Source organism: Oxyura jamaicensis, chromosome 33, assembly GCF_011077185.1.
Source record: "Oxyura jamaicensis isolate SHBP4307 breed ruddy duck chromosome 33, BPBGC_Ojam_1.0, whole genome shotgun sequence".
In the NCBI taxonomy this organism is placed as follows: Eukaryota; Metazoa; Chordata; class Aves; order Anseriformes; family Anatidae; genus Oxyura; species Oxyura jamaicensis.
In genome coordinates, this window is record NC_048924.1 from 1,077,815 (window position 1) to 1,099,742 (window position 21,928).

The 21,928-nt window shown below is 56.4% G+C and overlaps 1 protein-coding gene across 2 annotated transcripts in view; it reads left to right on the forward strand.

The window, feature by feature from the left end:
- The first annotated feature begins 622 nt into the window (after window positions 1–622).
- The window catches only part of HDAC7 (histone deacetylase 7), a 74,679-nt gene continuing 53,373 nt past the window's right edge, over window positions 623–21,928 (forward strand). Inside the window, exon 1 of one of the 2 annotated variants that reach the window (XM_035308925.1) lies at window positions 623–978. In XM_035308925.1, the coding sequence (XP_035164816.1) occupies window positions 960–978 (19 nt within the window). In that variant the 5' untranslated portion in view covers window positions 623–959. Of the gene's footprint in view, window positions 979–15,059; window positions 15,094–21,928 lie in introns of those variants that run through there. The other variant, XM_035308924.1, reaches the window with a different exon arrangement.

The following is a 21,928-nucleotide window of genomic DNA, read 5'->3' on the forward strand; positions in this document are numbered from 1 at the left end:
GTGGGATGAACCTGAGGGCTGTCGGGTGAGGAAATGGTGCTTTCTGACCCCAAAAGCTGGCAGCCTGGGTCTGAGAAGCGAGCTTAGGTCTGGGCCCATCCTGAGCCGGGTTGCGGGATGTCTGCACGGCTTAATTTCTCTCTGGCCCTCTATTTCCCACCTGCTGTAGCAGATCCGCTGCTTCCCTTGGTTTCTCACTCAACGGTTTCCCTTTCCACTTGGGACAGGGAGCCCTGGGGCGATGCCACCCGTACCCGCAGCGAGCGGAGCCTCGCCGGACAGCACCTGGAGGGGAGGAAACAAAAGGAAGAAGAGCCGAAATCTCTGCCGGTGACACTTTCTCCCAGCCAACAAACAAAAGTTTTATTAGCTAAACCCTCTCAGATGCTGCATTCCAGCTTGGTAACATTTCGGTAACACATTGCAAACGTTTGACTCATAGAAACTTGGAAGGCTGGAGCCGGGGGAGGGGGAAGAGCGTCACATTCCCATTCCCGGGCAGGGTTTGGTGGTTGGATTTTTTTATTTTTTTAAAGAACTGAAACTTCTCTCTGTTTAATGGAAAAAAAAAAAGTGTTTGAGCCTGACGGCTTTCGCCGGCTCGCATTGTGTTTTCAGCGAGGGGGCTGGGGGAGGAGGGCTCGTGCTGCCAAGGGAGGAACCCAGGGCAGCTGAACTCTTTTCTTCTGCAAGTTTTTTTTTCTCCCTCTGTGTTCCCAGGACAGGGTTGGCTTTCTAGGTTTGATAAAGCATTTCCTTCCATTGTCATTCTATACGGCCTCTGGGCCCTTCGCTCAGTCCCTCCCCTTTCGCCTTCCCCTCTCTTTCTCTCTCTCTCTCTCTCTCTCTCTCTCTCTTCCTGAACTTTAGTGAATCTTGAGATATAAAGAAAGCAGCTGCCTCCCCCAAGCACATCTTGAACAATGAGACCTCATCTCCAAGGGCTTTAACTCCTCTGGATGCAAGGACAAAGCCAGGGTGAGTAGCCTGCCGGTGGCTCTGCCGGTCCCGCGGGGCTCCGGTGGGCGCTCGCGTCCCTCCCTGCTGTGCCCGGGGTCTCTCCTGACCTCCAAGGCAAAGAAAAAACAAATCTGATACCACCGAGGGTGCCCGGGAGTGGGTCTGGTGTTGGGGCTGAACCGGCCGATGGGAAGGTGCCAATGGGAGACACGTCCCTGGGCTGGGGCACTCGGTTTCAGAGGTGAGGGCTGCGCGGCGCGGTGCTGCGGACCTTCCTGCGGCTGCCCGTGTCGCTTCTGCTCTCTGCCGTGTACAAGCCGCCGGGATTTTTCCTCTTTTAAATGGTGAAGCGAGAGCTGGGCTGGAGCACCGGGGAGCTGCTCCGTGCAGGGGACCGGTGACGTGCGGCCGCTGGCTGGGGGCAGGCGCGGGTTGGAGCAGGGCTGGCTGCAGCCTGTTTTTTTTTTTTTTTGCCTGAGCGATCTCTTTAGATTGTTTCCTGCACAAAAAAGCAGAGGACGTCTCAGAAGCGGTGTGGTTTACGTTTAGTTAAGGGAATTCAGGGCAAGTGCTGGGGCTGCTGTCTAGTTTGCAATACAGGTCCCGGTCTCACCCTCCCAGGAAACTGTAGCTGATTCACAGGGGAGACGATGACGGACACCGAGGCCTATTCCAGATAAATCTTTAAGACCCTGACATGGTGCAAAAAAGCACATGGGAATCCTGCCATCTCCTCCTCTGGAGCAGCAGCCTGAGCCCCCCCAGGACATGTGCCCTGTTCGATGTGCACCAGCACAGCTCTGTGCTCCTGGTGCTTACCCCTGCTCCCTCTGGCAAACATTTAACATGCGCTCATCTCAGGAGGCTTCCTTCCCTTCAAGGTGTTTGCTCTCCAGGCTCTAGGGTGCACCGACGTGCTCTGCGCTCGCTGGTCTGGCAGCCCCCTCCTTGCCTCTGCCATTATGCAAACTTCTCATCTGCTGTTTTGCTTTCAGTGCCTAGGTGACAATGGGAACAAAGGAGGAGGGTCTGTAACTCCAAAGGATGTCTGAGGTCAGAGCGGCCCCTGGCTCACTTGTATTGGCTCCTCTGATGAATGACTCGCCATGCGTTCCTTACCTTTATGCTCTCAGGGAACTGGGGGGAAATGCAGAATAAATACAGGTGACACGTGTGGGCTGCAGAGCAGTGCAATGTGGGCTAAGGACAGCAGTGCTGTGTGAGCACACGGGGAAATTGTGCACGCTTCAGAGACGTGGTGCCGTGTTACGGCACGTTTCTTAGAGAGGTAACCCCTGGAGCTTGAAAATGCACAGGGGGAACATGCGAGCAATGCAGCAGCAGCTGTTTTGGGGAGGGAAGGTGCTGCCAGCAGTCCTGCTGCTTTTCCCTGAAGCCCTTCACTCCTGTTGTGGAACCTGTGTGATCGCAGCGGGGTTAAATGGGGCCCTAAGGGCTCGTTTGTAACTTCAGTCACCCGGTGGTAGCTCCGTGATCTGGGTAACAAAGCGATGCCGCGGTGAGAGCGGTGCTGCTGCTGAGAGGGGCCCGGAGCTGCAGCACCAGTGGGCTCTGGTGGCCTTGGTGAGAAGTCCCTAGGGCCTTGCTACCGAAGACCCCGTAAAGGGGAACGACCACCAGCTTGAGGAGAACAGAGCTTGCAACTAAATCCAGCCCAGACGCTGCTATCTGTGTCTGAGCACCCCCGCACTGAGTTTTTTCCCTTCGTCCCCATCTGTCTCCAGTATCTGCTGTCGGCACTGAAATATGATTCATAGGAAATAGGATCTTAATCTGGGAAATGCCACTGGGCATCCGAGGTGCTTGGGACCAGGCATGGAAAAGCTCGGTCCCCAAAAATCCACGGTGAGCCCCGTGCTAAAACGCCTGAGCCTCAGCTAACAAAGCTCCGAGGAGCCTCTTGCAGGTGAGTTTTCCAAATTGCTGCCTGCAGCCTTGGAAGAAGGAACGAATGTCTGGGATAACTGCGATTAGGACGGGTTCCAGTGGCTTTCTTGGCCTCCTTCATCCCCTGTACGGGCTCGTCAGGAGGAATCCATCCAAGCGAAGGTGGAGCAGCCCAGCTGGGCGGCTCAGCCTTGGCTGCCTCCGCAGGCGCAGGAGAGGAGGAGGCTCCTCTGGCGACCGCTCAGCCCGGCTGGAAGGGGATATTTGATGCGTGCTCCTAATCTGGAGAAGCTGAATCCTCCTGGTAGGGGCTTTAGAAGCTGCTGATGACTTACACATGGAAGAGAGGGAGAACAGGGGAAAGACAGCTGATGGAGGGAAATGGAGATTAACAGGGTAAACCTGGGCATGTGCAAGCAGTGTGATTCCGTGTTAGAAAACACTGGAAGGCTGCAGCTGAGACCAGGGAAAGTAGGTCAGATGCTGACTGCTGTATCTATTCTAGGAAACCAGCTCTGGACAGGATTTGGCCACCGTCCTGGGCAGGCAGGAGGGCATGCCCCACTTCTCCTGTGCGACCCGACCTGGTACCTAGGCAGATAACAGCTCGGACCTCTCAGTGGGTTTTAGTCTCACGGGAGTTATTTGGAAAACAGGAATGGTAATGCCACTTGGTGTAGGTGCAGGGCTTATCTGGGGGGCTGTGTTTTAGGAAGCAATGCCTTGAACAGGCAATAGAAACCTCCTGCTACCGTTCGTGGTAGCTGAGAAAAGCACGCGTGATTTTGGGTCTAATGATCAGGGAACGATCGAGCAAGGTATGAAAGAACCCCTTTATTTCTCGTTAAAACAGTACGGTCTGGGATTCAGCATCCAGTTCAGGTAGCTGTTGGAGTATGGCGTGTTCTGGTGCTGCAAGCAACCTGGAAGTTGTCCCGTGTGTGTATAAACTGTTCAAAACCCCTCTGGAAGTATTCTAGGAGACCTGCAGAAATAGTGGCTTGTGCAAAAATTATCTAGAGAGCCTGTCCAGTGTGTTGTGCACAAAGTCAGAGTAGGCTAGGTACCTCTTGAGCTTTTCTCTCCTTAAAAATCACATTTCTGGTCCAGTGCAACACCAGATGTTTTCCCTGCATCCCAAAGCAGCTGTGTTTGTGGTGTTCGCTCTTAGATTTTTGCTAAATCCAGCAACTTTGGGCAGCTCTCTGGTGTCTCTGAAAATGGGCTAGGAGCTGTAGGTAGAAATAGCTCAGGAAGAGATGCTAAGTCAGATGGTCATAGACAGCATTACTTCATTCCAGGGAGGATCAGGACACATCGATAAAAAGGGAAATGTCCCACTCACCTTAAATCTCATTGACAAAGTAGAAGGAGTTGGGTAAAATTGGGCTTTAGAGCAGCAAAAAGCAGGAGATAAAAGGAGCATCCCCAGACTTGAAGGTGAGCAGTTCTCAGGTCTGCATCTGGAGGAAACCTCCAGAGCTGTTGTTCAGCTGCCTGGGACAGGCATTTTTCCAGCAGGAGCTGACGTGTTAACACAGATGTAGACAAAACCTTCAGATTTAATGGTGCTTGTCAGAGGCATAATTATGTTCCCTTGATTTTCAGGAGGAGATAAGAACTTTTACTGCCACTTCGGCCACTGGAAGCCTTCCCCAGCTCTGTGCCCACAGTCCCCTCCATAGCAGCCTCCAGGAGCTCATCTGTGTTCTTGGCGCTTGCACAATGAGGAAATTGGCCAGCATTTCCATATTAGCAATCAACTTTCCAGGGATGTTGCATGTATTTTCCAGCCAGGGATGGAACAGCATCAGCAACCCTTTTGTCCGCCAGGCCAGGGCTGCAGTTGTGCATTAGGAAGGACCAGACCTTGTTTAAAAGGCTCCGACGAGAGCTTTTGGTGCAAGAACCCAGAGAGGTCGTTCCTGCAGCACAGGAGTTCAGTATTCAGACCATGTCCTGGCTCTTGGCTCTCACACCTTGTCCCTGCTGGGACATCGTGGCCAGGCGCTGTGACTGCCACCAGTGTTACACCAGCAGGCAGCCGGGCACGGGATGGGGGAACCGGTGGGGTGCTGGGGCTGCACCCAGATGTGCTGCTTGATGAAGCATCTTGGTGGGCTATGGGGAGCTGTGGCAGGTTCCCCGCTCTTGAATTTATGGCACTGTTCCTTTGGTGAAGCTGAGCTCAGGGCGCTCTGGGGGGCTCTCAGGTTGCTGTGCCTTGGGCAGTGCATGGCGTTGCTTCCTCCCTGCGACGGGGAGAGGGGACCCTGGGACAAAGCACCTTGAGATGGCCACCGTGAATGGTCGGTGAAGTGGGACCGAGGCCGTGTGGTGTTTGGCCACCCCCGTGGTGGACTCTTCTCCCCTCATCTCTCATCAAAATTTCCTTTGGGGTGCCTTTGTGCCCGTCGCCGCTCTCCTTAGAGGCACGCAGAGAGGGGATGAGCGGCCAGCACCCAACCCCAGCCTCGTCTCCAGCAGCGCATTGCTCTTTGTATCTCTCCTGGACAGACCCAGCCTTGCATTGTGTTGGTGTTGTCAGGAGGATGCACATTAAATACATATTAACTGGGTGCGGCTGCTTTGTTAGGAAGTCTTCTCCTTAGCACAAATGGAATTAGCGAGCAGGAAACAGGTAAACTTTATTATTTTTTTTTCTAACAAAGCAGGTGGATGAAGCAAAAAGTCTTGCCTGAGATGCAAGCGTCTAGCAAATCTGTGATGGCTGCACCTGATGGTTTTAGTATCACCAGGCAAACTGCTAAATAATAGGTTTGTGTGGTGGCTGCACACATTTCCCCCTCCTTGAAATTTGCTGCCATTTGCGGGGCCGGCGGTGGCTCTGGAATTGTTATTCCATCAGCCTGTAGTCGGATCCAGTTTGCTGCTGCCTTGGCATCTTTTGAGCGCAAAATGCAGCGAGGAAAAACCCTCTGCGTCCTGCTCCGTGCCGTGCCTGGCAGGAACGAGGGGCTGCAAAACCCACCCTGAGCTTTGCAGTGGAGCAAGAGCATCGGGAGGAGGTGGTGGAGGGCAGCGGCATGCAGGAGATGGAGACTCTCGAAGTCCACCAGGTCCTCGTGGTGCTGCTGTGAGCCTGGGCTCCTGTCCCCGTGCCCTCCCCTGGTCCCCAGCATGCTCAGATGATGCCGTGACTCCCCCCGGTCGCTGCTCACCCTCCTTTGTTCCCGAACCATATTTCTCCCCACGTCACCAAAGCGCGGTGGAAAAGCTCTGCCTTTTAGACACGACGTCCCGCGGCAGCCCCAGCCTCTTTGTTTCTTTTCTTGTGTGCTCGGTTTCATGCTGGGAGAGCGGTTTTCTTTTTCCAGCCAGGCCGGCTTTGGAAGGGCTTGGAGCATCGGACATGTGCAGAATGAGCAATGCTGGAGCTTCGGGGCTCAGCCTGGGCTGGACGGACGGACGGACACCGGGCTGGACGCATGGATGCAGGGCTGGAGGCCATGTAAGCAGGCAGATGGCCTCACAGGGGAGGAAAGGGCTCGTCTAGGGGAAGGAACACAAGCCAGAGCACCGCTCAGAAGGGAGCAGAGGCTTTCCAGAGATGGATTTTGACTTGGAGACATCCTGAGGCTTTGGGTTTGAAGCAAAACTATTTCCTCCACCTCTCCGTGCCCGTGCTTGAAATCTGGGAAAAGGCACGTGTTCAGCGTTGGTCATTCACTCGGCGAGACCCCAAACCCATAACTCAGTCGATAAATACTGCGGCAGACTCTGCTCCCCCGGCCCAGCTGAGCGCTGGCGATGCACGCGGGGACAGGCAGGACCTGGCTGCTGAATCCTGCTGACTTCTCAGATCAGTCTCCTGGCGGTGATTTGTCCAGACAAAAGGTTTTCATCAAGCTGGAAAAACACTGCAAGATCCCTGGGCACTTCACAGCACTCAGCATCCTCCGGCCCCTTTAGTGGAGGTGAAACCCTGAAATGATGAGAGGCTCAAGATCGTATTGCTCCGCAACTCCCAGGAATGATTTATAGACCAGGGATTACAAATCCTGCTCTGTTCAGATGTTATAAGAAAGGATCTCTATTCCCATATCCTGAATTAATTATATTTAAGACAAGCAATTTTGCATTAGAACAACAACAAAAAAAGTCTCTGCAGCGGTTGGGGAGGGAAATATTCTTATATAAGAAACTAAATCTCAAAACAAAACCGAGACAAGCAGAGGCCAGATGTAGAGACCAAACGCAGGGAGCTGGCTGAAAGCCATCCCGAGTCGCAGGAGCTGGCTCCTGGGCAGGGTGAGGGTGCCCGAATCACCTCCCCTCTCCTGGCTTTGCCATTCCAACAGCCCCAAGGGCAGCCTCCAGTGCCCACAGGAGGCACAGAGCTGCCGCCGCTGTCCTTGTGCGAGCACTTCTCCAGCATTTCCTCCGAGAAATGAGGGCAAAGCGGGTTTATTTTTATCATTATTACTAATTTTTTAGAGAAGTTGGGATTCCTGCCTCAGCCGCAGCACTGGGCGCTGCGGATGTGTGGGGCTGGGACCAGGCACGGCTTCACCAAACCCCGGCACCGGGGACGTCACCGGAGGCCACCTCTGTCCCTTCCCTGCTCCTGGGATGGCCGCAACCACCTGGGGCCATGGCCAGGAGGTCGCCAAATCCCCGCTGCCTCCTGCACGCGCAGCGCTGGTAGCGTCACTGTGCGAGGAAGAGGATGAGGGCCTTTTCCAAGGTTACAAGCTTCTTATTTTTGGACGCTTTCCCCCCCCCCCACCCCTTGGAGCTGACCCAGGCTGCGAGCTGTCGCAGTTTTTTAGGCCCTTTGTTTGTTTAATTGAAGCGCTGTTTGTTTTTGATCACAGGCATTAGATAGGCACTTCCTCTGCAGGCAGGAAGCAGTGATTTCCTGTTAATTCGCCGGCCAACTCTCACTGCGCAGGAAACCTCGCTCTGCTGAGTGTTCACTTTTCGTGCGGCGTTTTTGGGAGGCCTCTCGTGTTGTTGTTTTGTTTTCTCTTCCCCCCCCCACCTCCGTCTGCGAGTGGTGCCGGTGCTGCTGGGTCTCCGTAGGAAGGATGTGCGGAGACAGCCCCGAGCCAACGCGCCTGGGGCTGAGCGCGCCGGGCGATGCCGTTTGCCCGAGATGTTTCCATTTGGGCCGAGGCGAGGTCCAAATCGCAGGAAAGACGGCGTCACGGCGCTGCCCTCACACCCCTGCCAAGCCTCCTGCTGCTCACCGTGCTTGGTTTTGATGGTTATTTGATGACAAATTTGTGCTCCGACCGGCAGCACCGGCCGGCATCCCCCCCGCCTCTGGGACCTGCTCGGTGTCCGAGCACCCGACTCCCCTCCGAGCGAGGTTTTGTCCTTGGGCCTCGTCAGGCAGGGGGTGTTTCGGGATGCCATTTGCCATGGAGGAGGGTGTGCTTGTACCGAAACGCCTGGCTGTCATGTGAAGAGCTAAAGCAGAGAGCTGGATCGAACCTGGGGGGGGTTGCAGGCTGCTTTGCTTGCTGGGCTAAAGGGATTTTTATTCAGGGCAGTGCTCAGAGGACGAAGCAGGTGAATTTGGTTACCAAGTACCGGTTAAATCAGGGGGAGAGGGCTGCTCTCGGTGTCTGCCCACCTCGGTGCCTGTTCCTCGGCAGCTCTGTGAGCGCCAGCAGCTCGTTGCTCCTCGCGGCGATGCTCCGCTGGCCTCCTTCCCTCCTCGGCTACAGCTGCGTGCCCAAAGCGTCGGGGCTGGGCTTAGGGCTGATGCTTTGCATCCAGTGAAACCTCTCTGAGGAGGAAAAGAGGTTGTTAGGCTCTTCTGCTCTACCAGGGACAGGTGGAACGGGGGTTCCTTGGCAGCTCAGGGCACAGTGAGGTGTTTTTACCACGTGTCTTTGTGTGTGCGTCTCTGCCCGAGCTTTGGATGATTTTGCTGTTGGGCTTCCCTGCCGGGAGGGGATTTGTGCTGGGGAGAAGAGGGGCTGGAGGAACAAAGGGGGATGGGGGAGCTGGGCAGCCTGGGGCCGAGGGAGGGACCCATCCTGCAAATGCCCCGTGCAGGGGAGAGGAGAGGCTCGGATGTTTTAGTGAGCAGCAGCAGCTCAATGGAGCTGTTGGGGGGATGCTCAGAGGGAGGGGTGATGGCATTGCTGCTTGCCACGGAAAAGTTGTCCAAAACATGACCTCTCAGCCTCATCCCCTGCATCTCAGGAAATGAAGGGTTTTATGGCACGTCACTGCCACGGAGCGGGACCGGCAGCTCGGGGATGGGCGTGCTGCTCGCCCCTGTGGCCAAGCAGCTGCTGGCCTCTCCCACGGGGAAATGGAGACCAATTTATTGGGCTGTACAAGATGGATTTCTGTCTTCTGAGTTATTTCTGGGCTGCTGGGCTTTCTGTTTTGGGCTGCAAAGCCCCGGAGGGGGAGGCAACCTGGAGCTTTTAAGCTGGTGCCCAGGGTGAAGGCAAAAATTCTACCTGAGGCTCCAAGCAACGTAGAGGCAGATGTTTTCCACCACTAAACCCAAGGAGAAAATGCCTCTCACGGATTCCTGCAGAGAGTTGAGGGTGATCAGATGCCTCCCAGATGAGCTTCTGTTGCTTTTGGAGGGGCTGGGGTGCACAGCGAGCAGAGCAAAGGAGCTTCAGGCCCCAGAAGTCAGCCAGCAGTTTTCCTAAAGCCATTTAAAACCATCCTGGAATCAACAATTACCAAAGGCCTCGCAGACAGTGTGGGGGCTTTGGAGAGGAAACATCAGGTGTTGTCCTGCGGTGGGGATGGGATGCCGCTGGTAAAGGCAGCCTTTGTTCAGGCAGGAATTACAACCAGACTCTTCTCTCCCACAACGTGCAGGAGAGGAGGTGTTTCCCCGTGGGAAGGCTGCAAGCTTTACCCTGGGCTCCTCCAAAACCAAGCTGGAGAAAGCACACCACGTCCTGCCCTGACCCCAGGGACAGCCCGGATCCGCTGCCCCCATGGCGATGAGCGTGCAACGCTCCTCTGAAGACCCGAAGCCGCCAGCAGCTTTGCCAGCTCCAGCTTCCCTGCCTGCTCCGTGTGGCCTGAATGTGGTGTCCCTGCTGTAGTGCAAGCTCATCTCCACCCCAGAGGTTGTTTTTTTTCCCATTCCTTTGGCCCCGTGCACGCTGCCCAGTCCCGCAGCACGCAGCGGCGGTGAGCAGGTTCAGCAGCACACTCATCTGGGGATGTGCTGGAAAATAAAAAAAATTGGAGCCTTTTGGTTTTGCATACCCCATCCGGGGGCACGGGCATGGAAAGTGCCGGCGTGACACATCAGCACTCTTGTTTTGGTCGCACTTTGCTCGATAACTTGCCAATGCCACAGTCAAATCACCCCAGTAAACACGAGCACGAGCCAGCTCAGACCCAGAGCCGGGGCTGGCGCCGACACCTTCCCGAGCCCCGGGGGAGCTGCGGGCTCCCTCCTTGCAGTGGGTGTCGGAGGGTTAAAAATAGGCTCCAGGTTTCGGTTAGTAAATGCGGAGGCTGGGAGCAGAGCGCTGTTTATCAATGCCAGGGTTTCCCCTGAGATGCTGAAATGAGTCAGATAAGAGATGGGCACAGCCATGCACAGGCTGGGTCCTGGGGAGCTCTGTGCCGAGGCGCCTGCAAAGCCGAGGTCCCTGTGGACGTGTGGTCTGGCTCGGGCTCCTAGCAGAGCGGGGGGCTCTGCAGCATCCTACCCTTGGACCCTTTTGAAAACCCGGAGCTCTGCCATTAATCTGCCAAGCCTCGGCTGCGGAAGAGTGATTTGCTAACCTGGCTCGATTCCTGGGTTTTGAGCTCACGCAGAGGGGTGGAAGGGCAGGGATGAGCGTTTGGGATGGCACGGGCATCCCAAAGGGACCCACAGATGGCTGCCGGGTGCCAGCCTCTGCTGAGGTTTCTGGCGCTGGTGGGGCTGGGTGAAGACCGACCCCCCCCAGACACAACTGCAGGTGTCTCTCCAACCCGTCCAGCACGTGCAAAAAAAATTGCTTCTGGAGCTCCGTAGTGCATGGATTTTAGAGAAACCCAAGGGAGGATCTCGCTGTCCGTGACATTGCACTGCTGCCGCTCAAGACCTTTATAGCAGCTGCAGGAGAGCTCCGTCCCTGGGAGCAGCGTGGTGCCACCGCTGCTGCTTGCAGGAAGGGGCACAGAGGGTTTAGGGCATGGTGTGGTGGGGACGGCTGCCCATCGTGGCTGCTGCGGCTCCTGTTTGGCCCCGCTGAAAATTAGGACGCGCGTTTCGGTGCCTTCCTGTCCTGCACGTGTGCTGCAGTAACTGTGGTGCTGGCACGGCAGGTCCTGCTGGGGTGGGCACAACCCGGGGGGGGGGGGTCTGCGGATCACCCCAAGGGGCCGTGCCTTTCCACGCTGTGCCATCACACCATCTCTTGACACCAATTCAAGCACCGGACTGTGGTTTTATGGGGTTACAGGCTCATCTCGGCCACAATCCCCCCTTCTGTCGTCCTCTGCCTGGTGCCAGCCTCCCTGGGGCGATGCAGACCCGGCTGCTGAGACCCCGTGGGATGCACGTTTTGGGTCACCTGGGGCTGGCTGTTGTGCCCCGGGGCAGCAGCGGCGAATCGCACAGCAGCAAATCTCTCCGTTGCAGCATTTCTGAGGTCGGCTGGGCAGATGCCTCGGCTCAGCCCCACAGGGAGGGAAGATGGGGCTGAAACCATCCCCCGTTCCCAGCCTGTCCCTTCTTATGCTCCACATCCCCCCCCCAGCATCCCATCCTTGCACACCCACAGCACCCGAGGATGCTGCTGGGACTTGGGAACCCTTTTCCCATGATGAAAGCATTTTGGAGGAGGGACGGATCCGGACCCTGCGCTGGCAGCACCCCAGGGTGCAGGATCTGGGCCATGCCCGGGCTGGGCTGGGGGCTGAGTGAATCGAGGGCGCTTTTTCACAACCGATGCCTCGCTCGTGGAAGCGGCAGCGGCTTCCTGTTTGACTCACACCTGACAGCCCTGCCGAATAAGTCGGGGCCTCTCGCGCTTGCAGCAACTGAATGGGGCTGTTTACAATTAGAGAACATGGGATTCCCAGAAAGAGGCTCAGACCGGACATCCTGAAGCGAAATACCCCAGGCGTCACCGGCTAAAAATAACCGTAGCAGAACAGTCACCAAACAACCACCGTGCTAGCACCAGCCCTGGCGCGGGGCTCTCACGTATGCCATGGCATTGGGGGGGCACCAAAACCTTTCCTTTCCTCCCCTCTCGGTTTTACTGGCATAAGGTGGTGCTCCCGAGTGGCTCCGACGTAATAAGGAGGAATATAAATAAAGCACGGTTTGGCCAGAAGGGGCTGGTGGGAAGCAGCTCAGCCCTGTGATGAGCTGGGGGAGCGCACAGGACCCCCCATTTTCGGATGCAGGAATGCTGCTCTGTGTTCCCAAGCTGGGTCCTGCTGTGCTTTCCCACTTACATCCCCCAGGGTGTAAGGAAAACCACTGCCCCACCATTTCCAGTCTTTCTCCATGTCAGGAGGGTGCCGAGGGAGGGGGTCCCCAAACGGGGACACGGCGCTGGCGGCACCAACCTCGCTGCGAGCACCGAAAGGAGCCCAAGGGCTCAGCCCAACAGCCCTACGGTCGGGTCAGCCTCTCCCTAACAGAGATTTCAGAAGAGACAAGCTCCCGTTAAAAGGCACTTACGCAACCGGTTGCTATTAGAGGAAGTTTCTCTGTAACCCCAGGCAGTTAGCGGTTGATTTATGTCCTACAGCTTTAGATTTTACAAGTTGCAGGGGAGTTGCATAAGAAGAAAATTTGACCTGATATTTCTTATAAGCTTTTTCTTTTTTCTTTTTTCTTTTTTTTTTTTTTTTTTTTAATATTTTTTTTCTGCTCAGGGACGTCTTTTTATCCGCCTCTCACGTGCCTGAGATTTTGGCGAGGGGAGAGAAGGGAAATTGTACCGCTCGGCTCGTCCTATGTCCAATGACCCGCGTGGCTGTGCCAGCTGCGTGCTGGCGGTGCCGGTGGCAGACGGGGCTCCAGAGCTCGTCCTCGCAGGGCAGTTGGCTCTTGGACTTGTGGCTTTCACTAGGGCGAATCCCCAGGCTTCCAGGGGGACTGGGTTTGGCTCTTCCTGAGCTTTATCCTATGGACTCGTGCCTTTTCCTGGAGAATTGTATCCCCCCCTAAAAAAAAAATCCCGGAGGCTGCCTTGTGTGGCTGAGCAGCAGAGCGGACAGCAGGGATGGAGATGGGGGGGGGGGGACCATGACTGCAGCTCGGACACTTTGCAGCCTTTTTGATCCCATCCTACAGGATCAGGGAGAATCCCACAGGGTCAGGGCTCCTGGTGGCCGGGGGCAGCTCAGGGCTTTCACTGAAGCCAATGCACCAGGTTTGCTGCCCTAAAGGGAGCAAAAATCGGGGCTGTTTCCTGCTCTTTCCACAGCAGGAAAATAAACCTTTCCCCCCCTCAATGTTTAACTCAGTTCCTGAGTTATTCATGCTTTTCCTCCAAGCATTATGGAGATGTGGCAGGGCATGAAACACCTCTGGGGGGTCCGGGAGCTGTGTCGCACCCAGGACAGGTAAATTGGATGCTACCCACGGTGGCTGGAGGGAATTCCCCTCGGTCAGGCTGGACGCAGCCCTTGGGGATTTCCTTCCTGGCTCTGCGGGGCACAGCACGGTCGCCTCTGGCATTTCCCCTGCTGCAGCAGGCACGGTGGATGCCGCGCGTGCCCTCGATTGCTTCTGCTCCCGGCGTGTACCGAGCTGCAGCCGGTGCCTTTGGCTCTTAAGCAATGAATGCAGCAGCAGGGAACACGCCGTGGGGGCAGGTGGGGGTTGCTGAGGATGATTTGGGACTTTTTAACTCCACCGAGATGGAGTAGATGGGTCCCCAGGGATCGTTTCCAGTCCCATGGTCCGTCCCAGGTGGCTGCTGTCACTTAATGGGACTGAATTTGTGTCAAGGCAGCGGAGGCAGGCAGAAATCTTCTGCCTCATGGAAACTTCGCTCGGGCTCTCTCCTCATTTGCCATTTGCCTGTCTCCTAAAATAGAAGTTACTTAAACGAAAAGCACACATTAGTGACTTGTGAACAGAAGGACGATTACAGGGAGGAAAAACTAATTTCCCCCAGCAGAGTGGGGGAAAGACACTGCTGCATTGTCTGAGTCCTTCCCAGCAGAATAACCGGTCCAGGTTCTCTGCCCCCGGCTATTTTTGATGGCGATAGTTTGTGAATTCTCTTGTTCTCGGCCTCCTCGGAGTCCCACCGCGGGCTGCCTCCCTGCTGAAACCTCCCGGCCTCCCCATCGACGTGCAAAAAGCTTCGTTTGCTCAGGGGCCGACCCAGCTCCTCTCCATCTGCTCTCGAGCAGCGCAGAAGCTGGCAGGGGCGCCGGTGGAAGCAGCCAGCTCCGTGTAAATATTGCTGGAGGGACAGGCTGCCAAGCACGGGGAAGACAATATCGGTGCTCCGAGACGCTGAGCGAGGAGCTGGGGCAATTCCTGCTTTTGTCGCAGGCTCCCCGGGTGCTCCCTGCGCTCGGGCATCGGCTCGCCCCGCGTGTGGAACCGGCGGCGGCGGCGGCCCCTTCGTCTTTCGGTCTGCCCTGGGAATTGGGACCGGCCCTTCGTTGGCGTGGGTGTCTGCTGCCATTTGGAAATCTCAGCTTTGGGTTGTTAATTCTCAAAGGGAGGGACTTTTCCCTTCCTGGGCGAGTGTGGGTGGCTCCGAAGCTGCTCCAGTTTTAGTCTTTCTGCACCACCCGGCAGCTATAAAACCGGGCATCCTGCTGCATCTGCTCCCGGGATATTCACTGCCCGGGAATCCCCGGGTGACCAATTATGCCAGTGGGAACGTTCATGGAAACAGGCCATTTTCAGCGAGGGCTCAAAGCGTTTTCAAAAGGTTGGTAGAGTCCCAAGAGCTCCTGGCAGCTTTGCTTTATTTTGAAACCGGTTGGCCCCCAGCTGGGTGTGAGAGTAAAATGAAAGGATGCGAGATAAACCCACTTGTGCGAGAGAGTGAGCCGCTGCCCGAGGCAGCGCAGCATCAGAGGTCGTCATTCTGAAACCGAGCATGGAAACTGCACTGAGAAGAAAGCTAGAGAGCAGGGCTCGGGCTCCTCGCCACACACGGTGCAGACCACACTAAAGAGCTGCTCTGCTTGGGGACTGTCACATGCACTGGGGTGAAAGAGAGACAAACCCAAAGGGCAGCAGGCAGCTCTCCGCTCGGGCCGGGCAGATGAGCGCCGACAACAAAGGTACTCTCGTCCAACCCGTCTTCTCTGCTTAACCGCGTCTCCGGGCTTTCTTTATCCTCCGCTCTTTGCTGAGCAGCTCCCGTGTTCGTCGCTGCGAGCGGGGTTTCAGCCGTGCCCCGACCTGGGGAGGAGGCGTGGAGGTGGAGGGCAAAGGATGGCGAGGCACGGAGGAGAGGAGCCTCCGGTCGGTTCGTAAAGCCTGGGTTTGTGCCCTGTTTACTGCCGAGCAAGCTGCCGGCGTGCCCAAGAGCTCGGGGAGCGTTTATCTGGAAACACGGTCGGTAGGTGCCCCGCTTTAGCTCCGGCACCGGGTGACCTGCACCCTACCCGTTCCTTCGCCCTGCTCCCGCGCATCCTTCCCAGGACCACGCAAGGAGCGAGGGATTTCTAGTCCGGCCGATCCGTTCTGGTGCAACGTGTGCTGTGCTATGACCGCTCAGATGTCCCCAGGTCCCCTCCATCGCCGCCGCTGGTGCTGTGAGCAGCCGGGGGATGCTCTGGCAGGCGAGCCGTAGCAGGGTGCTTCACCCAGAGGATTTCCTGGTTCCCTGCAGGCAGGAGGGGAGCGCGGGCAGGGCAGGCAGCTCTTGCTCACGTTTGGTGTATGCGGGTCAGCTGCTCACCGTGCAACCCCGTAAAATCTCCTAGCAGGCGGGGATGACTCCCCAGAGGGGGACAGGCTGCACTGCTTTGGGTTCGAGTTTTTCCCTTTGCCTCGTATCCTGGCAAGGTAAAACAGAGCGCAGGCTCTTGTGGGACACCGCGCTCCCCACTTCCCAGGCCAGGTGCTCACTTTCAGGTTTTCACCTTCGAAGCATGAAGCTCTCATTGCTGCTCCTCGAGACCCCCCCTTGTCTGCGCAGCACCGTGGTGCTGTGCGACCCACGGCACGGGTGGCTTTATCCGACGTGCGTTTTCCAGACACTGTCTTTGTGGTGTTAAACCATGAGGATACCCAACGGCTGCAGCATTTCCTTGCTTTACATCTGCCTCCACCTCACAGAGCCCTGGACCAAGGGGCTGGAGCCAGGAGGTGGGGAGCATCCCCCCGCTCTCTCCATCCCAAGGCAGCGCAGCTCTCTTCTCATGCCACCCCCCTGCTCTCTCTCGCTCTCTTTTTTTTTTTTTTTTTTGTGAAAAGCTTGGGAAATTGCATCAAGATAGAAAAGCTCATGTCGTGACACCATGGTTAGAAGGAGGGAAGCTGTGATGGAAGAACTTCTTGAGGTTCGTCCTACCTCAAAAGTGCTGAAACTGGTGTAACGTTCCCACAGCTCAGCCTGGGAATTTCCAACTAAAACCAACTTGTTTTACTTCTCTGGGCTGTTGAAAGCTCTGAGCACATGCTCAGGGTGCTCTAGAGGTTTCAAAAAGCACAGCACGAGTTGAAAGAAGTGCTACTTTTAAAGTATTGTGACCCTTAAAGCTAAATCTCATGACCTAAGTGCATCTGATGTGGCTCTTGGTAGGATGACCTTAGCACAGCAGTGGTGTTTCCAGCGCCCCGTCTCCTGGTTTTGAGGGGGATAGTGAGGAGGGAAGGAGAGGATCCATCAGCAAGGAAAACGGAGCCCTACACGCGATGGGAGGCCTTTGGGAAGCGGGGAAGAAAGCGAAGGAACATCGGAGACATTGTGCAGAAGGAGGGTTTTCAGTCCCAGGGTTCCTACAGCTCCTCCCAAGCCAAGGAAACACCTTCAGGGCTCTTCTCTACAGCTGGAGCCGGCACCATCTGGCCACGGTTGTGCAAATTGGAGTTGATTAGAGTCACTTGGCCAGGAGCTGATGAGATAGCTGCAGCAGGACTTCTCATCTCATTTACGCTCCTTCCTCTGCTGCTTTCCTCTTGCTTTGTTAATGCTTTGCCAGGGGTGGGCTCTGGCGTGGGGTTGTTTTTTGCTCCCTGCCTCCAGCAGCAAGGCCAAGCGAGGAAAGCAGCGGAGACGCTCCCAGGCAGGTGCTGCCCCAGTCCAAGAAGACTGCAGGTTTTAAGGAAAGCTGCAAGAAAAAAAAATGAGTGGAAGGTAACTGCCTAAAAGTCTGAGCATCAGCGGTGCCGCCCTCGGAGGGAGGAAAACTGAAAAAAAAAGGCTGAATTTATATATTCCTCATGCTAAAGAGGTTTAATTTGCAGAGGCACAGCAATGCACGGAGGCTGGGCTGTTGTTTCTAATGTTTTTTAAGCTGTTTTGCTTGTAAAAGCAGAGCGAGGAAGCAAAGTGGCTAAAACTTACACTGCCCAAACTGGGTTGTTTTTATCGTGGGTGCTTGTGAGCTCTGTATTGGAAACCTGGGGAGATTCTTACTGCTGGGGTGAAAAGAAGGGAAGGGCTGGCTGCTTCCTGATGGGCTGAAACCCCCCTGGGGCAGAGAAAGCTGCTCTGGGGCTGAGAATTGACTTAGAGCTGGTGTTAGGCAAAGAAGAGCAAACCCGAGAAGATGCAGCTGTGAGAAACGTGAGCTCCTCTGGTGGCAGCTTTGGAACCCTGTGCGCAGCCCGTGTTCACCTCGTCTTCCTCCGCGTTTCCTGGGAAATAGTGACACGATGCTGGGGGGTGAATTGTTCTGGCTGCTCAGAAAACGCATCCAGCTCCTCGCCCCGCAGTCGCGGGCAGAGCCAAACCGCGGCAGCAATGACAGAGGATGAGCCACGTCTTGTTAGGAGGCTTGGGGGGGCTTTTTATACCAAAACAGGATGGCTTCCAACAGATTACTTTGAATCTGAAGTGTGAGTAATCGCGCAGTCATGGGGATGGTGAGGTTACAATTGCGAAGAGGAAGCCTTAAAAGTTGTCGAGTGTCGCGTTCAAAGCTCACACGAGGGCAGAACCCATGTAACAGGGACCACAAGGTGCCGAAACGTTGCTCAATGAAACCTCAAACGAGGCTGCTTCATTGTATAAGCCCTGGTTTTTAAAAATAGCTCTGCTGAAAGTGTTCAAGTCCATGGCGAGCGATCGCAGCAGAGGAAGGTGGGAGAGGAAAACCCGTGCAGCGCATGTTGGATGGGGCAGGGTCTTCTCCTTCTTGCTTTTGGGAGAGGTGAAAGAAACCTTCAGCTCTCAGCGAGAGGAGGTGGAGAGGAAACGGACCCTGAGTCAAAGCTGAAGAGGCCACTGAGGGCTGAGGGGGGGTGAGCTGGCAGTGGGCTGCCACCCGGCACCACTGCCCAGGTTGGGACCTCCTGGTGCCCGTCCTAAGGGAACAACAGCCCTGGAAAGGGCTGGTGTGAATGCCAAGGAGCTTTTTTTGAGGGGGCATCCAGCTGACGTCTGTCCCCAGGCGAACTCGTAGCCATCTGGCTGTGATGCCTCTCCCGCAGCATCCTTCCCCTGAATTTCCCTCCCCCCCTCCCTCGTTAGATAAAACCCATCAGAGTTATTCGCTCCATCTCAAAGATGCCATCAACCGCAATCAAAGCCACGGCTTAGCCAGCAAAGCGTTAAAGTCTCTCCCGGAAACTCTCCGAGAGAGGAAGGGAGCTGGCCAGAGGCAGGCTTGGGCCCCCGCCAGCCGCTGCCGTGCAGCCTGGGCCGTCCCCTGGCCACCTCCCTGCCAGCCCCGGCCGGGGACACGCATGTCGTGGGTTGTCCCCTCGCTCTTTTGGGGCATGAATGGTGCTGGGGGGCTCGTTCGGATGTCCCCTGCTGGCATCTGCCTCCATCCTACCCATGTCCTCTTTGGGGTGCACTTTGTGTCACTGCACCCCGCGGTCGCAGTGGGGTGGTTGGGGACCAGCCAGAGAGAGCCTGTGGAGGGGGGCTGGGGGGACATTGCTGGGAAGAACAACCACCAGAAGAACTCAGTGGGGTGGTGGATGTGGGCAGTGGTGTGGGGAAGTCTGAAAATGTTGCCTGTGGCACAGAGCAGCGGGCATTTCCCTCTCGTCTCCTCCAAACCCCAGAGGTGAGCCTGCCACGGGCCAGTGCCCAGGGTCCCGGAGGCTGCCTCCCCTCTACTACCAAGGCTGGCCCGCTCCAGGAGGAAGCCCAGGCCATGGGAGATGTCCCCATGCTCGGGGGTTTTGCCTTTGCACCTCTTTCTGCTACTTCTAGAAGCTGCTTGGAGCTGGGGATGGGCTCAGTGGGTGCCGGGGAGCTCACGATGCCTGGGGCTCGCTGGCAGCGAGACGGACAAAGGAGCATCATCGGGGGGGGCTGCAGATGCTCAAAAAGCCGGTGCCCTCCCGCACGAGGCAAGCAGCCCCTGCCATCCAGGTCAGCACATCATCAATGCCCTCTCGGTGCTGCTCATCCCGGGAGCAAGGTGACAGCATCACCCTGGGGACGTGGCTGGGGGGAGCGCGGAGGATGGAGCAGTGCAGAGGAGCAGCCTCTGCGGACCAGAGGTGGGTGCTGGATTTGAGCCTGGGGGGGCCTCCGGGTGCGCGGTGGGTTCCCTGCTGCCGGGGGCTGCTCTGCCAGCCCGAGCTGTTCTCCTCCAGCCGTCTCCATCCCAAGGGTGAGTTAAACTCGCCCAGCCTTTGAGTTGCAAGCAGAAGCCACCGGGACTGGCCTCTTCCTGAGGATGGCCTGATTGTGGGTAGGATGTGGCTGCTCGGCAGCCTTTGGGTGCATCCTTGCCCGGGGGTTTTAGGCAGCTGCGTCCCCGCAACTCTTTTGTATTCGCCTTTTTGGTCGTCTTCAGCTCTTTGAGTGTTGTGCAGTTGTCAGAGGCCAGCTTGGGTTCCTCTGTGGCTTTCAGAAGCGCTGAAACCCCACATCTCCTGCCTGGGGAACGGTGCTGTGCTCAAAGGGGGAGCAGTGACCCCAAAAACACAGCGCTCACCTCAGTGGCCGTGTTCAGAAGTGCTAGCTAGTCCAGCAGCTCTGTCGGACTTGTCTGCGACAAGTTTTGCCATCAGACCTTTGGGGACAGCAGAGGGGCAGAAGAGGAGGGGAGCTGGTGCCAAGCGACCTCCCTTGGGTGAAACAACCACGGGGGTACCCGGGTGTCAGGAGCCCCTGGGTTTATTTGCCTCCCTGGATTACCCCGGACCAGACCCTTCTCTTTCTCTTCTCTGCCACGAGCACTGGATATTTCTGAGCCATCTGCAAGGGCGTCTGCACATGTGTCCGGGTCCACCTGGTGGCACTGTGTCTGCCTCGGGTGCTGCAGGTGAGGCCTGACCTGCTTTGGGAAGATGCTTCGGGATCCTCAGATGAGGTTGGCGCAGGTGCCAGGCGTGGCAGCGGTGCCCTGGGTCCCTGCACTGCACGGCTGATCCCATAGCTGGTTTTGTTTCAAGCAGGAGGCTGAGCCCCAGACCTCCAGATGCGGCTTCCATCCTGAATTGTTTGGTGATCCCACGACAACCCTTTGGTTGTCCGTGTCCTGTGTGATGGGAGACCCTCCACCCTCTGCCTCCTCTCCACAGCACTTGCCTCTCATGCAGGACATCCATGCCCCTGTTCTCCTTTTCTTTCACCTGGGGACTCATCGGGGTGCTGAGCTCCTTGCATCCTCAGCAAGCTCCGGGCATGACCTAACCCATTCCGCGTCGCCCGTCTGCGCTGCCGACGCTTTTGCCGGTGAATCGGCACCAAGGAGCTGAGCGTCGCCTCCAGCCTCAGCCGGCGGGCTGGGAGCTGAGATCATAGTTTGCTGGGTGGAAAGATTTACTAGCACGGTCATTTCTGATGTGTTTTCTGAGCCTTTTTGAAAGGGAAAAAAAAAAATCCACCTTCCCCTGCAGACCGGCCTTGTCTGGTGGCGTGGCCGCTTTGCTGGGTCTGGGGGTGGCTCTGCGGCCATCCAGGTAGACCACGTCCAGGGCAGGGGACACGGTGGTTGCCATCACAAAGCTCCAAAACAAATTGACCCTTCCGAGAACCCCCCCGGTGTTCCCTGTGTCAAGGCAGGGGGGAGCTTTGTGTTGTTATTAATAGGAGAAGAGGAATTCGGGAATTGATTCCAGCTGTCGAATTGATGGAGAAAGGACCGTGTCCCTGGATGGGTTATGCCAAACCTCGAATGCTCCTCGTATCTTCTTGAGCTGAGCTTATCCCCATTTGCATCTTGCCCTGCTGTCGTTCCACAAAGACCCTCCTGAAGGTATTTTTGTAGGTTTTATTCAAGGAGTGCCTATTTAAAACAATCTCCCCTTGCAGACCCCTCCGGTCGCAGTTCATCACCTTCCCCCAGACGCACGCGGCGCTCTTCAGCCTCCCAGAGCACGGCAGGACGTAGAGACACTGCACCTTTACTGAGCTGGGGGATGTTTCACCACCCTGCAGGGCTGCTCTGCAGCTCCAAAGAGGAGATGGGGGGTGTCTGTGTTTTTAGGAGCACTTCGAGTGCTGCAGGATCGCCGCCCTGCTCTGCTCAGGAGCAAGAATTGAACATGGGCGCACATTGCAGATTGCAGCTGGCTGGTGAGAAAGGGAGAAAACCCGTACGTGGCTTCTTTTGCTCTTGGTTTCCCAGCCACGAGAGCAGCCCGGAGCCTGCTTTGCTTGCAGCATTTTCCCCTGTGCGTTACGGACACCGGGGGCTGTCAGAGCTGTGCCAGGCTTTGGAGGAGCCACGCGCGCGGATTTGACGGTGGGACTTTCCCGAGGGCACGAATTCATCTCTCCTACCTTCAGATACCTTCACCTGAGCGGCACTTCAAAACCAACGGAGAGAAAGAGCTTTTCTAGGGCATGAGTCATGCGGGCTCTTTCGGAGCTGTGCCGTACCTGCTCTGCCCAGGGATTTCACGGGTTGTTTTTTGCTTGCGCAGCCGACGCGGCGCCACGTGAAGTTGCGCGCCTGGATCCCTTCGGTTGTGTTTTCTATCAGCTCACCCATGGCGAGCCGCTAGCTTCAGGTCAATATTTCCTTTCTCTGATGG